Consider the following 12,295-nt stretch of genomic DNA (forward strand, 5'->3'; position numbering starts at 1 on the left):
TGAGAGTACAAGCAAGTTCAATATTCGCGCGTTTTCGCCATGTTCGCACGGAGACTGCGTGAACGCCACCTCGTGCCTCGAAACAGCCGGTGATGTAACTTGTCGATCTAAATTAGATTAGATTAGAAGTAGAAATGTAATACGCCAGCGTGAAATGAATCATAAGTATAACGCGGAATTTTCTGGAGGTGTGTCGATGGAATGATTATGGATTATGGACTGGATATGATCCCTATATGTTGTTTTAGATATCAGTGTTGTGTACCTGCTTAGCAAAGCCTCGAATGATTTCTTCAGGATCCGACACGATGTCCTTCTCAGAGGAGACTGCGATATGGAATGCGCCAGCGTATGACGTCACGGTTACAGCGACAGGAACTTCCGGTGTCCATCCCGCCCAGACAACGGCTGAGCGGACGCGACTTAGACCTAACAGCATGGCTTCCTCCGGTCCCGGGACGTTGCAGAACAGCAGGGATGGTTTGCTGTGCCATCGGCCAAGGAACCTATGCAATGGTAAGAGAAACTTAGAGCAAGTCAGTTAAATCCGCATAACTTAGCGGATGCTAATGCTATACACGTCTTCAGTTCACCTCCAGTTCCGTGTAACGACATCCGCTATGTCGGGAACCACAAGAGGCCGAAGAAGTCATTTGACAGGTTCACGCTTATAAATTTTCTGATATATCAGGGTAAATATTAGTGCGCAATAAATCACATAAGATGTACGCGCGAGAGCGACGATTCAGCGTGGCACGAATAGTGGAAAGTAACATCTGGATGCATACCGAGGCGAGGGCCTCGACTTGTGCTTCGGAAAGTAATAACTAGAACTACGACATATTGACGACGACGAGACGGAACAAAAAGGATATCTTGACATTTACGTGCATCAGTAAAGGCAGTTTCGATTTGAGATCAATTCGTCTGGCCGTTCGCAATTCGTTCTTAAAGGGACTATCATATCCTGAGATGTGTGTATCAGGCCGATACAGTGATGTTTGGCACTGATTCACAGTCTACTTGGCCAAATTTCTCTTCCGAAAACAGCTTACATATTAAATAAACGAGTTTTAAAGATTCGCACTATCTTTGCAGCTAAGGATGCTCCACCGATAGTAACATCATGATGACGAAGGCCAGGCACACCAATGGGAGCGCAGCGCAGCACATGCGACTGTCTCCGAGCTCGTCTGCTTCGCGTTCGTATCGCAATACTAGTGAAAAGTCGTCTATAAATACGCCGATTTTTGGCTTATGAGTGGGAGTTCCGACGCGACCATGTCGCGTGGAACACGGTGTTACCTTCCTGGCTGGCGTACGAACACGGTCTGCGCTAACCCTGAAACGGCATTCCGACATTCCATAAACAGATCACACATCTCCGCCACTTGCAGGCGCAGGCCCGCCTCGCCGGTTGCCAGAGGGCGCTCCCTGATTGGACTTGTCCGTGTGACGTTTCCTTCGATTTCCAGAGAGGGGACTCCGCCATACTCTCAACATCCGGCGCCTACTGTCGCCGTGCATTGCATCAAATTGTACAGAAGCTACTCCACTAGTTCATGTCCGATTTTCGGCGTTATTGTCGGTGATGAACGAAGAGCAAAACTGCGCAAAGGCTTCGCAGTCGACCGGGACGGACACGGCAGAAGTAAGCTGCCAGGAGAACTCCCAATGTGATTCTACTTTTCGTATGCATTATAGTGATGCAAAACTATCGATTGTACTATCGGCAGTGTTGGAAAACTATCGATAATTTTACTATAATCGACTATTGATAGTACTGTTCTTTTGTTTTTCTTTACTATCGATAGATAGATTTGGTTCTCACTATCGATACTTTCGTTCCCGTCTTCTTTTTTGCACTGACACAGTGACAACGAAAACAAAATCACGAGCGACATAAGTTTCTTCCGTTTTTTTTCTTTTTCACATCAAATCACTTTATCAGATCAAATCACTAGCGAAAGAACATGCTCACCACAATCAGCGCACTCATGAGGCTGGAATGCCGCAATCAATCCAATTCAGAGAGTATCACGTGACCTTGTGGTTGCTTTGAGCGGCATCAGAAGCTCAAGGTCAGCGTCGGAGGGAATCTGCTCTGAGTTGTATTGTGAAACTTGCAGGAGTGAGGCATTTTCTTGTTCTATTTCTATCTGCCCCCGGACAGTTTTCCGATAGCCGACTGTCGGAAAACGACTATAGTAATATCGACAGCTTCCTTTTTTTAAAACTATCGACAGTCTATCGGAAGTCGACTATGGATTGTGCTATCGATGGTACTATCGATTGTTCTGCATCACTCATGAGATATCAGTCGCGGAAAAGCACTGTGGCCCCGGCACCTTTGTCTGTATGACGTGTGGCGTCCAACAAATTGGACAAATGGTCTCAACTCACCAGTGCGCCATGCGGTAGGGTAGGAGCGTGAGCAGGAACCTGGCAGCACCGTACATGACAACTGGATCAGCCGATGTCTTCAGATCCTCCATCACCTGGTGCACCTCCCACAAACGAGGAATGGCCCCTTCAGTGTTAGTAGGTAGCCGCACCGTGGCCGTACTCAGCTGTGTACCCAGCTCGGGTGTCACTTCTCCGGAAGGGGGCTCGTAGCGGAGATCAACTGCTATGCACACCTATCGAAAGGTATCGAAGACACAATATATGTGACTGGCAGCTAAACGATATACAGACTGAACGCGTGCGAGATCTGTTTTAAAGGAGCACTGAAGTGACCCCCATTCTTTTTTTCGGTGTGGAGTGTTCTCCAACTAATAAAATGAGTTCCTGCGAAAGAACGATGAGCGTAGGTGACCTAGAGAGCGAACGCGAGGGCTCTGTTCGGCACACCTTTAGAGAATCCTTTTCCTCGTGTAAAGAGCGCATCGCAGAACGAGAGAACGTAGTGACGTATGCTACTCCCCTCACGTGACCAGTGGCGGACAGCGGTACAGCTCGAGCATGTGTAAGCAGCGCGTGAACTGCTAAGAAAAAACAAAGAAACGAGGCACGGAGCCTCCATACGTCACGCGAGCATCGTGTCGGCGGCTGCTTTCTTCGACTGCTTTTTGTAAATTCGATTGCGCAGCTATAACGCACCGCAGGGCGAAAATATTTTAGATGGTGACTCCTGGTGGACAGCTTGACAGACGAGGCAGGATTTCGAGCGACGTTAAATGTCACCTCATTGCTCCTTTGAACGAGCACCGTAATGCCTGCCGTTTATTGATGTTGCACGTTCGATGTGTTCTTTTCCGACAAGAAATACGAGCGTACAGCCACATTCACACCTATGTGCAACGCGTAAGCTGCGGCCTCTGACGTCAGTTGTTCACCTGGTGACGAAAAATTAACCCGATCGGAAAACCATTATCTGTTTGTAGGGCAAGCTGTACACACAGGAGAGCGGTTCTTGCTTCGGTTCCACAATTTTGTTATCGCATGTTTTGTATCGCTGGGCTTTCGTTTGACGCTTTCAGACATATATGTCGGCACAGTTCCCTTAGAGGTCGGTCCACATTCCTCGACGTTGCCCACCTCTGCCAGGCCTACAACGGCGAGACCTTTCACCACCACCGTTATCGCATCTTCCGGCAATGATCATTTATCTTGTAATTTCGAATCGCTTCCGCTCTCTGTGAATGTGAATACATTCTGCACTGCAAAAATGTGGTGGTTGTTTTTTTTATTTTCGTGTTAGCGTCGCGGAGCAACTGTGGCTTTGAGCGGCGTACAGACGTGGCCAGATGAAGCAGGAAGGACTGGGAGACAGGGGGGTTAGTGTGCGTCCTGGGCCGACTTCAGGGAGAACTGTGCCGACATACGTCTGGAAAGTCTTTGGAAGACCCAGGGAAAACCTCAGACAGCACAGCCGATGACAGGATTCGAACCCGTGTCACCTCCCAGTCTCGACGTGGAAAGCGATCATCTTAACCACTATGCCACGTGAGCTGGTGTGGTGGTTGTTCCAGCCAGCATCATGCCTCGTCAGCAAGTGAACGAATAGCGGCAGAGACCACAGCTGACTGCTCGCCCGTTGTACACAACTATGATTGTAGCTGTAACAGACATAGCGGACGATTGGTCATGCACAGCTCACCTGGAACCTGCGGATCAAATATTTAGACAAAAAGTGAAAAGACGGTTTCCTGAAAATCAGTTTTAAGAAAGATTGACACCGTTTTGCACTTTATTTCCAAGTTTTCCGATTTAGTACGCGGGGGCGTTCAATCACAACTCGCAGACGACGGTGGCTCTTCGCCATGGCCACGACCGCAGAAAGCCCGTTCGTGATTGGCTACGGCTGTTGAAAACACGATCCTGATTGGAATTGTTACGTCATGTCGACGAGCGCGCAGGCTTTCTGCATCTAGGTGGTGTTGGCCGAGCACACATTCCCTTTGTGCAGTTCACGTGATCCCGACAGCATACGTCAAGATATGACGAAGGACGCCGGAGATAGGACAGTAGGATCTACTTCAGGAGCTGGATAGCGAGTCTCTCGTTTACGTAGAGCTCTCTGGCATAAGTGTTGTGCTATGAAGATACCGTTTTATAACTCAGTGGTTAATCTGCTAATTAACTGTGTTTAAGAGAGAATACACGGCGTTGAATGTCGTCATGCTTATCAATGACGAAAACCCCTGATGCTATAGGGAACCTAGAAAGAACACAGTCAAGCGTTGCTTCTTCTTCGTCTCACACGCAAAGTTTCTATGTTCCCAGTCTCGGCGTTTTTCTGTATGAGTCCTTGCCGCCACCTCGCTTGTTCGCCGCCGCCGCCAGCCATTCTTTCAGTGACTGTTATGTTCTCCGGAGACTTTTTACTGCGTGCCGCTAGTTACAAGGTTCAATCGGCACAAGAGAGTGCTTTTCTTGAACTGTATGTTCGCAGAACAAAGGCGTACAAGAACAAGAACAAACGCACAAAAGAAGAAAATGGGAGGCTTGTTGCGTTAATGATAATGTCCACGGTTAGCAGCCCTGACTATAAAATCTCCCTTTTCTTAAAAGCTTGCAGCTGTGTTTCGAATGGGGGTGTAAGCGTTTAGCTGTTTAATGAACCTTGCCACGAAGAAATGTGTGCTTTCACTGCCGTTAACGACGCATTTATTCTCAGGCCTCGTACACCGCACAGCATCGCAGCGTCAATCGCAGCGTCGCTGCCACTAAGGTCCTGTACCGGGCTCTGTAATTTTGTACAGTGCCTGAGGTTTCTACGTTCCCCAAGGGTGTAGCTGTAGTCTGCTGTTATCGCCAAATGCCTCCAGACATCATCAAGTTTTTTATGATCTTTGTTTATTCTAAGGAGAGCTGGTTATAGCGTACTGATTTGAAATTGATCTTTGAGCGAGATTACCGTCGTGCCTCCCTCGGGGAATATCGAAAGTACTTGATTGGAGGAGAGAGTGAAATAGAGCGGGAGAGAAAGGGGGAGTGCAGGCACTATCGTTATAACCAGGTGAGGTGACTGTGCTGCACGAAATGCTATCTTATAGCGAACGACAGTGAAATGGAAAAATCGCAGCTAGGCATTGTGTCTCAGTCATACTCTTTCACGGTTCGTCTTTTCAGTTTGTTCTGTTTTTGTTTGAAAGCGCAGCATGAAGGATCGCAGTTATAAATGAATTACACCTCCAGCGACAGGGTCCTGTTCATAACATATTTAATACATTAATATGCACATACAAGCGCCAGCATGCACACGTGCATAATCTGCACGGACTATTCAATCACGAATGTTACCAATAATCTACAATTAAAACAAAAGTGTTTAAGTTAATTTCACGTTGTAAAATAAAGTGCAAAGTCGTTAAGTAGTGACATAAAATGTTGGCAAACGATCTGTGCAAAGAACATTGCGCTATCTGAGTAAGATCTATTTGTGTAAGGGCTATAAGACAGTATTCCTCCTAATCCATTCCATCTACTTTATCCTCTTTTCGTTCTGATATTAAAAATATCGTAAGTGTAACGTTCATGTTGCGAAGACGATATATCAAACCTCATGGCCGCACTGCTCGAAAGCAGGGCTACAGAAGCTCAGTGGAGTTCGATATACGGGAACTCAACGCTGACCTATACTAAGTAACGTGCCTAACTATTCCCTATATAAAGGGCGTAACAGAAACACTGCTGGCGTGATACTAACCCATGCGGACTGCCCATATTGTAACGATAAATTACTCAATTTCGCAACGTACGGACGTGAGCTCTAATAATTACACGACTCCTCTTGAATTTTCGCGAACTTTTATAACGTTCAGCTGCTGCACATAATCCAACCGCAGCAGATTACCTATAGCCGTCGCTCTCGATCATTAGGGCTCTCCTCCACCTTCGCAGAAAGAGTAAATGATTAAGCAAAAAGGGGGTGACAATATATAAACAATCTCTCCCTCGATACACTCGCTGAACGTGGCGCGGCAGATTGGAGCTCATAAATAAAGGCTTGTTCCCAAAAAGCCCTCATCGTAGAGCGACTCAGGCATGCAGCACAAACAACCATTGCCATGGGAACGCGCCTATCGCCCTGCTACAGCACAATCTCGCGGGCTTTTCGCACGCGAACAGGACAGGATGTCGCGAACAGGACAGGATGTCGCGATGTGGCGCGGACATCAAACGTCGCCGAAAATAAATTCTCGCCCATTTCCATTCCCGGGGGCGCGAATGCACAGCGCGGGCGAATTGTGTCGTGTGGAAATTCGGTTATGAATATGGTATTCGAACGTATTCATGAACAGAGCTCCTTCACTTCCGCTTCACCAACGAGTTTGGCACATGTGGTCAGAAGAATGATTTCTTTCACCAGAAAGGGAAGCAAATACTACTTATACATCCTATCGATTGATTGCATAACGCGATTTTGTGCGTATGAACGTACGTGCAATCTTGCTTCGACATGATAGCAGAATTCAGCATATTCATAACCGCCACACAAAACCGGTCCCAAAACTTGGTCGGCGACCACCAGGAACTCCTTGTTAGGCTTAGTGGCTAGGCCTAGTTAGGGTAGCATAATCGCCATCCACGCAAAGAGACTGGGAAGTGACCCAGGTTCTAATCTCGGCACCGGCTGCGTTGTCTGGGTGTTTTTTCCTCAGGTGCGGTAAGGCGCAGTTGCCTGTGAAGTCGGCCCAGGACGTGCGATCCCAGCGGGCAACGTGCAGCCACACCGACAGGAAGAGCGTTAGGTAATAATGCACCAAAAACCAACCAACTAATCAATCACTATACGAAGCTATGAAGCCTAATGTTATCCAACATTATCCAGCAAAAACATTAAGCACAAAATAACATGATTCCCGCTAACCACCACAATTTTCAGCCTTGCTAAACTAAGCAAAGGAGGGACCTTCTAATCAGAGTCACCCTCTCTTCTCTTCTGTGATAGGTATGTGCTTGCTCGAGATGGAATTACGCCGTTGTCAAGTCTGATTTGAGGACTTGATGCAAATGCAGTCAGCGGGGAGGATGCCGCGAGTAGATGCTGTGCAAATACAGACTCAAATTACGCTTAATGAGAAAAAAGAAAGAAGAAGCTGAAGAAGAAGAAGAAAGGCGTCGGGCACACGCAATTTCTCTCCGCCGCCATCAAGGGCTATGGGGAGTGGGAAGTTAGATTAATGATCGCGACGTCTAAATATTAATGCGTCCACATCCGCTTGTGCCTGTGTTGCTTCTGCTCCGAAAGCGTCCTTCGTCACATGCAGTAAGGCCGCAACCCGCGCGATGCTTATTAATACTGCGCTTTGAAGTATTCTGCTCAAAGTGGTGCACAAATCTTTGTAATAATTAAGAAAAATAAAACGGTTATTTATTTGTGCTGGGGCCTTCTCGAGGGAAGTGCTGCTTCGCTGGAAAGTATTCCGAGTCGTCTTATGTTTGAACGAAAACATGGCTTCCAGTACAACATTACAGCAAGGTGCGTTCACTTTCGGTTTTATATGCTGATGCTGGTTTTATAAACAAAGTCACGTGACATCAGGATGACGTTGTTTATGACGTGTGGCCGGGACAAGATGGCGATTTTGCCACAAGCGCCCGCTATTGGGAATTTGTAAAAAATATAAAACTCTAAGAGGCACTAGCTGTGGGATCCGGACACATTGGGTTCGAAGCTCACTGCTTGTGCCTCTTCATCCACTCTTAAAACAAAGGGTGTCTTGCAACTCCTTTTTGGGGAGTACACCCTTGCCACATAAATATCACTCCCTTTGGAGTGTACAATTACACTCCATTACCCCCGTTAAGGAGTCTCCTCACTCCCTTCATAGCTATGAAGGTAGGGAGTGGAGAGTAATTTTACACTCCGTAGGGAGTGATATATGCGGCAAGACACGTGCACTCCCCAAAAAGGAGTTACGATATACCCTTTTTTTTAAGAGTGTCGACTGGCATTCTTTAATCGACGTATGCAACTGGCAACCGTATTATGTTCGTTCTTCTGTGTTTCGTTGCTCAGACATTCAAAGGACCACGTGCATGTTACCATTCGGAAACGCAGAAAAGGAGGAACAAAAGTAATGTTCCTTGGGAATCACTGGAGTTGCAATATATATCTTGCAGAATGAACCACTGCACCTTGATGTCTGGCGGATTTCTGACTCCCTTTTTCTGGAAGAATGTTCTCACAGCACCGGAAGCGGCAGCCATGAGGACATCGTTGAAGGAACATCGCGTGACCTGCTTGATGCGATGGACTTGGGCTCTTCGGATGGCCCCCGACCACGCTATTACACGCTGCCTTCCTGCACGACAGACATTCAAGGCAACTTTACCGTGTCTGCTCGTACGAACATTGATTGGATGGTTCAAGGGACACGCTACACTGGGCGAGTCGATCATACGTCTGAAGGTTTAGTCCGGAATATAAAGTTCGGACCTTGGTACATGCACCGGACTAAACAGACAACTAATTGACTAACTAGTGACGCGTGCGCTGTGTCTCTTTGAGTATTTTGATTTTGACGTAGTTGTGTGATCGTGGTGCATTTTCTCTTTCTTTTTAACAATAGTAGCACGAAGGCAGAGAAGGTTGGGGACGTTTTTGCTTATTCGAAAGAGGAACTGCTAGTCAAGCGCAAGGTCAACTTATTGTGGGTAAAGGACAACCACAGGTCAAGAAAGCTTTAATGCCAAAGGATACAGAAAGGTAAAAGAGGGAAAGAAGTGAGAAAAAGCAAAGGCGGAAAGAAAAGAAGCAAAAAAAGAAGAAGAAAAACCGAAGTCGTGGCAGTGAATTGTGAAAGACAACAGACCAAAAATGGAAGTGCCACAAACCAGAGGTCGCAGTAGCGTCATTTTCACATTTTTTAGGCATTGCTCGTGCGACCTAACCCCATCGATGTTTCCATTAAAACGGCCCAACATTGACGACTTTTAGACAACTGGAAGTCAAGAGGCTTTTCAATCGATGCACCAGAGTGATCAGATAAGACATTCTAGAAAATGTGGTAAGAGCGTGGCAACGCTAATTTCGACATTCTAAGGCCGTTGTCGGCGTCCCATTAAACGATAACACTTGCCCCAACCGAAGCACTCAAAACTCGAGTGCATATGGGGCTGGGTGAGACAACAAAGTGTCTGTACACCTGAATGCATTCGTGATCTCAGAGCATTGTGCTGCCAAGATAGAACAGCGTAATGCCACACAGGGATTGGCACTCTCTTTGAGCTCAGTGCCTATCTGGTGCCGTGCTTCTCAGACGAAAAAAATGTCATCGAGGTATATATAGAACCAGGGTTGGTTACCGAAAATATTATTGTATATCCGGTTCCGTTTCCAGTAACTGAAAAACTCCGCTTTTCATTTCCGTTTCTGGACGATTTTTCGGTAGCGGTTTCTGTTTCCGTTTCTTTTTAAGAATTTTGTGTCCGTTTCCATTTCCGAGGTAATTTCGGTACTGGTTTCTGTTTCTCATCCGGAACTCGTACTGTCTGATTTTTGCCTTTTCATGTCAGATATTCTGGTTACATAATGGGTGCAAAAGAACAGCCACACCGAACACATACACTAAAGACTTTAATGCAAAGTTCGTCACGAATCTTATACACCGCAAGTAGATGCCGCAAGTAGAAGTGGTTGCGAAAATACATGCCTTTAAGTTTCAAAAGTCTCCGCGCAAAATAACACGTCATCCAAAACTTTCGCGTCCATCTTGCTGCGCAGTGGGCTCAACACGAGTCCCGAAACTAAACGAATGAAGAATAGTGCGGATATATTTTCATATTAACGCGAAAACACTGGGGGAAACGTCATGCGAATTTGGTTTCCGTTACCACCTTTGAATTTCGTTTCCGTTTCGGTTTCTGGTAGTGGAAACAATTTTGTTTCCGTTTCCATTTTCGTTTCCTGTTGAATTTCGGTAATTACCGTTTCTCGTTTCCGGTAGCCAACCCTGTATAGAACGAGATATCATTTATTACCGTCACTGAACGTAATAAATAAATAAACTTAGCTCACTCTTCTGGGATGAAGGGCAACGAAATGAGGGACTCTAGCACGGACTGCTGCCAATACTCGAATTAAAATCACAGATTTGCTCCTATTTTATCTCCACCTTTCTTATCTCTAGGAATGCTGTCGTATACATCGCGACAGCGAAAGCAAGCGAAACAAACAAACAAAAAGAAACCACTGCCGTAAGCTGGAACAAATTGGATACTAATGTCCATAAATGAGGTACAATGTACTCTGAAAACGTTTCACAACAGGAGCCTGCGCTTTTACCGCGAAGGGGACTGCAAAGGACGTGAGTGTACCAGCAGGGGGTCCTCTCTGCAGGAGGTTGAAGTCCTTCCGCGTCAGCAACAGCCACGAGAAGAGGAATGTGAGAGGTCCAACGAGGACGGCACGGAAGACGTTAAGGGGAAACCCCGCACCCCCGAAGCGAGGCTTGAGACGTAGACGAGGACCACCCGGGTCGCACAGGTGGTTGCAGAACAGCTTCATCAGGGACACGCCATCACTGATCACCTGATGGAAAACGGGAAAATATGAGTCAAAAATCGTCGCATTGTAGTACAAGCAGGGGACGCAGATATTTCGAACAGAGATTGTCCCTCTGTGCTTAGAATAGGTGTCTCTGTTCGAAATATCGGCAATTCTCCTCTTGAGGATCTTCCTTTAAAGATACCGTAAAGCAGCGCAGCTTATGTTGACGGAGTAGTTTAGCATGTTGTTACTTGTAAACCGAGCGCAACAAGTTACACATGTGACAGAGAACACTTAATACTTTTAATTTGGTAGCAAATTCAAATAAAACAGAGCCGTTTATAGAGAGACTTTGGCCATTCTCTGATCTTTCGCCGTCTCGTGGTGTCCGTTTTGAAGTCAGAGTCGTCGTTGCGCCGCCCAAAAAGCCTGAATCCAAGCGGAGCCCATCCGGAATCCGCGTATCAGCCATCTGCTGGGCGCCGTTTTGATGTTGTCCGCCAGGAGGTCGACACGTGCTTTGTCGCGCTCAATGTGATCTACAGGAATCGCCGGCTTATGGCCCACAGCCGCCTGTGATATGCATCGTAAACAACGCTCAGCGTCAACACGGCGTCGGCGACCGGTCGACGATAGGACAACAATAGAGCACGGCGAGGAAGGTCGTTGAGCCGTGACGTCGCATGACGCGCTTCAAGTTAGGCATATCCTAATGACCAAACTCTCTCTATAAACGGCTCTGAGGTAAAACAGTGCCGTGTATTAAAAGGGAGTCTGGCCATTAGGAGGAGCCTAAAGAAGAGGCTCGACCTGTCAATCATACCGGGGCGCACTTCATTTGTTGCCGAAAGTTCTCGAAAATGGAGGATGCTGCTTGGAGCGGTGAAGCGGATACTTAGTGACGTTTTTTTCGTAAACACTCTAATTTTATTCTGTGAGTGTATATCCTTTTGTAACTGGCTGCAAAATCGGCATCAACTTTCGCTCCGCCATCATTATATATATTTACGTGAAAATAACATGTTTCGTCGCTACCGTTAGGCCTAGTGAAGAGCGCGATCTCAAGGAAATAGCGCGAAAAACGCCGCTGATGAGTACTATTTTGCATAATACCAATGAATTTTATTAGAGATGGGACGAATCCTTAATTTCTCGAATCCGAATCCAAGGAAGGTTCTGCGAATCCACGAATCTTTCGAATCCTTTCCGAGTTTAGAAAGCCAGGGAAAAAGCTCTTCTACTGAAAAGTGTTTTGAAGCAGAATTTGATATCTTTGCCTAATAAAAAACAAATTTCGGGAGGAGACATATCCACCCAGTCAGCACAAATTGTTGCAGTGACATTGCACCAATA

At 46.6% G+C, this 12,295-nt stretch overlaps 1 protein-coding gene across 3 annotated transcripts in view; it reads right to left on the reverse strand.

Moving 5' to 3' along the window:
• LOC135401776 (uncharacterized) overlaps positions 1 to 12,295 on the reverse strand; it is an 86,479-nt gene that overhangs the window by 13,551 nt on the left and 60,633 nt on the right. For all 3 annotated transcript variants that reach the window (XM_064634354.1, XM_064634355.1, XM_064634356.1), the window contains exons 4-7: positions 10,771 to 10,984; positions 8,590 to 8,756; positions 2,404 to 2,639; positions 266 to 506 (exon numbers count right to left, since the gene is read on the reverse strand). In XM_064634354.1, the coding sequence (XP_064490424.1) occupies positions 266 to 506; positions 2,404 to 2,639; positions 8,590 to 8,756; positions 10,771 to 10,984 (858 nt within the window). The remainder of the gene's footprint in view (positions 1 to 265; positions 507 to 2,403; positions 2,640 to 8,589; positions 8,757 to 10,770; positions 10,985 to 12,295) is intronic.

The sequence above is a fragment of the Ornithodoros turicata genome, chromosome 7 (assembly GCF_037126465.1).
Source record: "Ornithodoros turicata isolate Travis chromosome 7, ASM3712646v1, whole genome shotgun sequence".
Taxonomy (NCBI): domain Eukaryota; kingdom Metazoa; phylum Arthropoda; class Arachnida; order Ixodida; family Argasidae; genus Ornithodoros; species Ornithodoros turicata.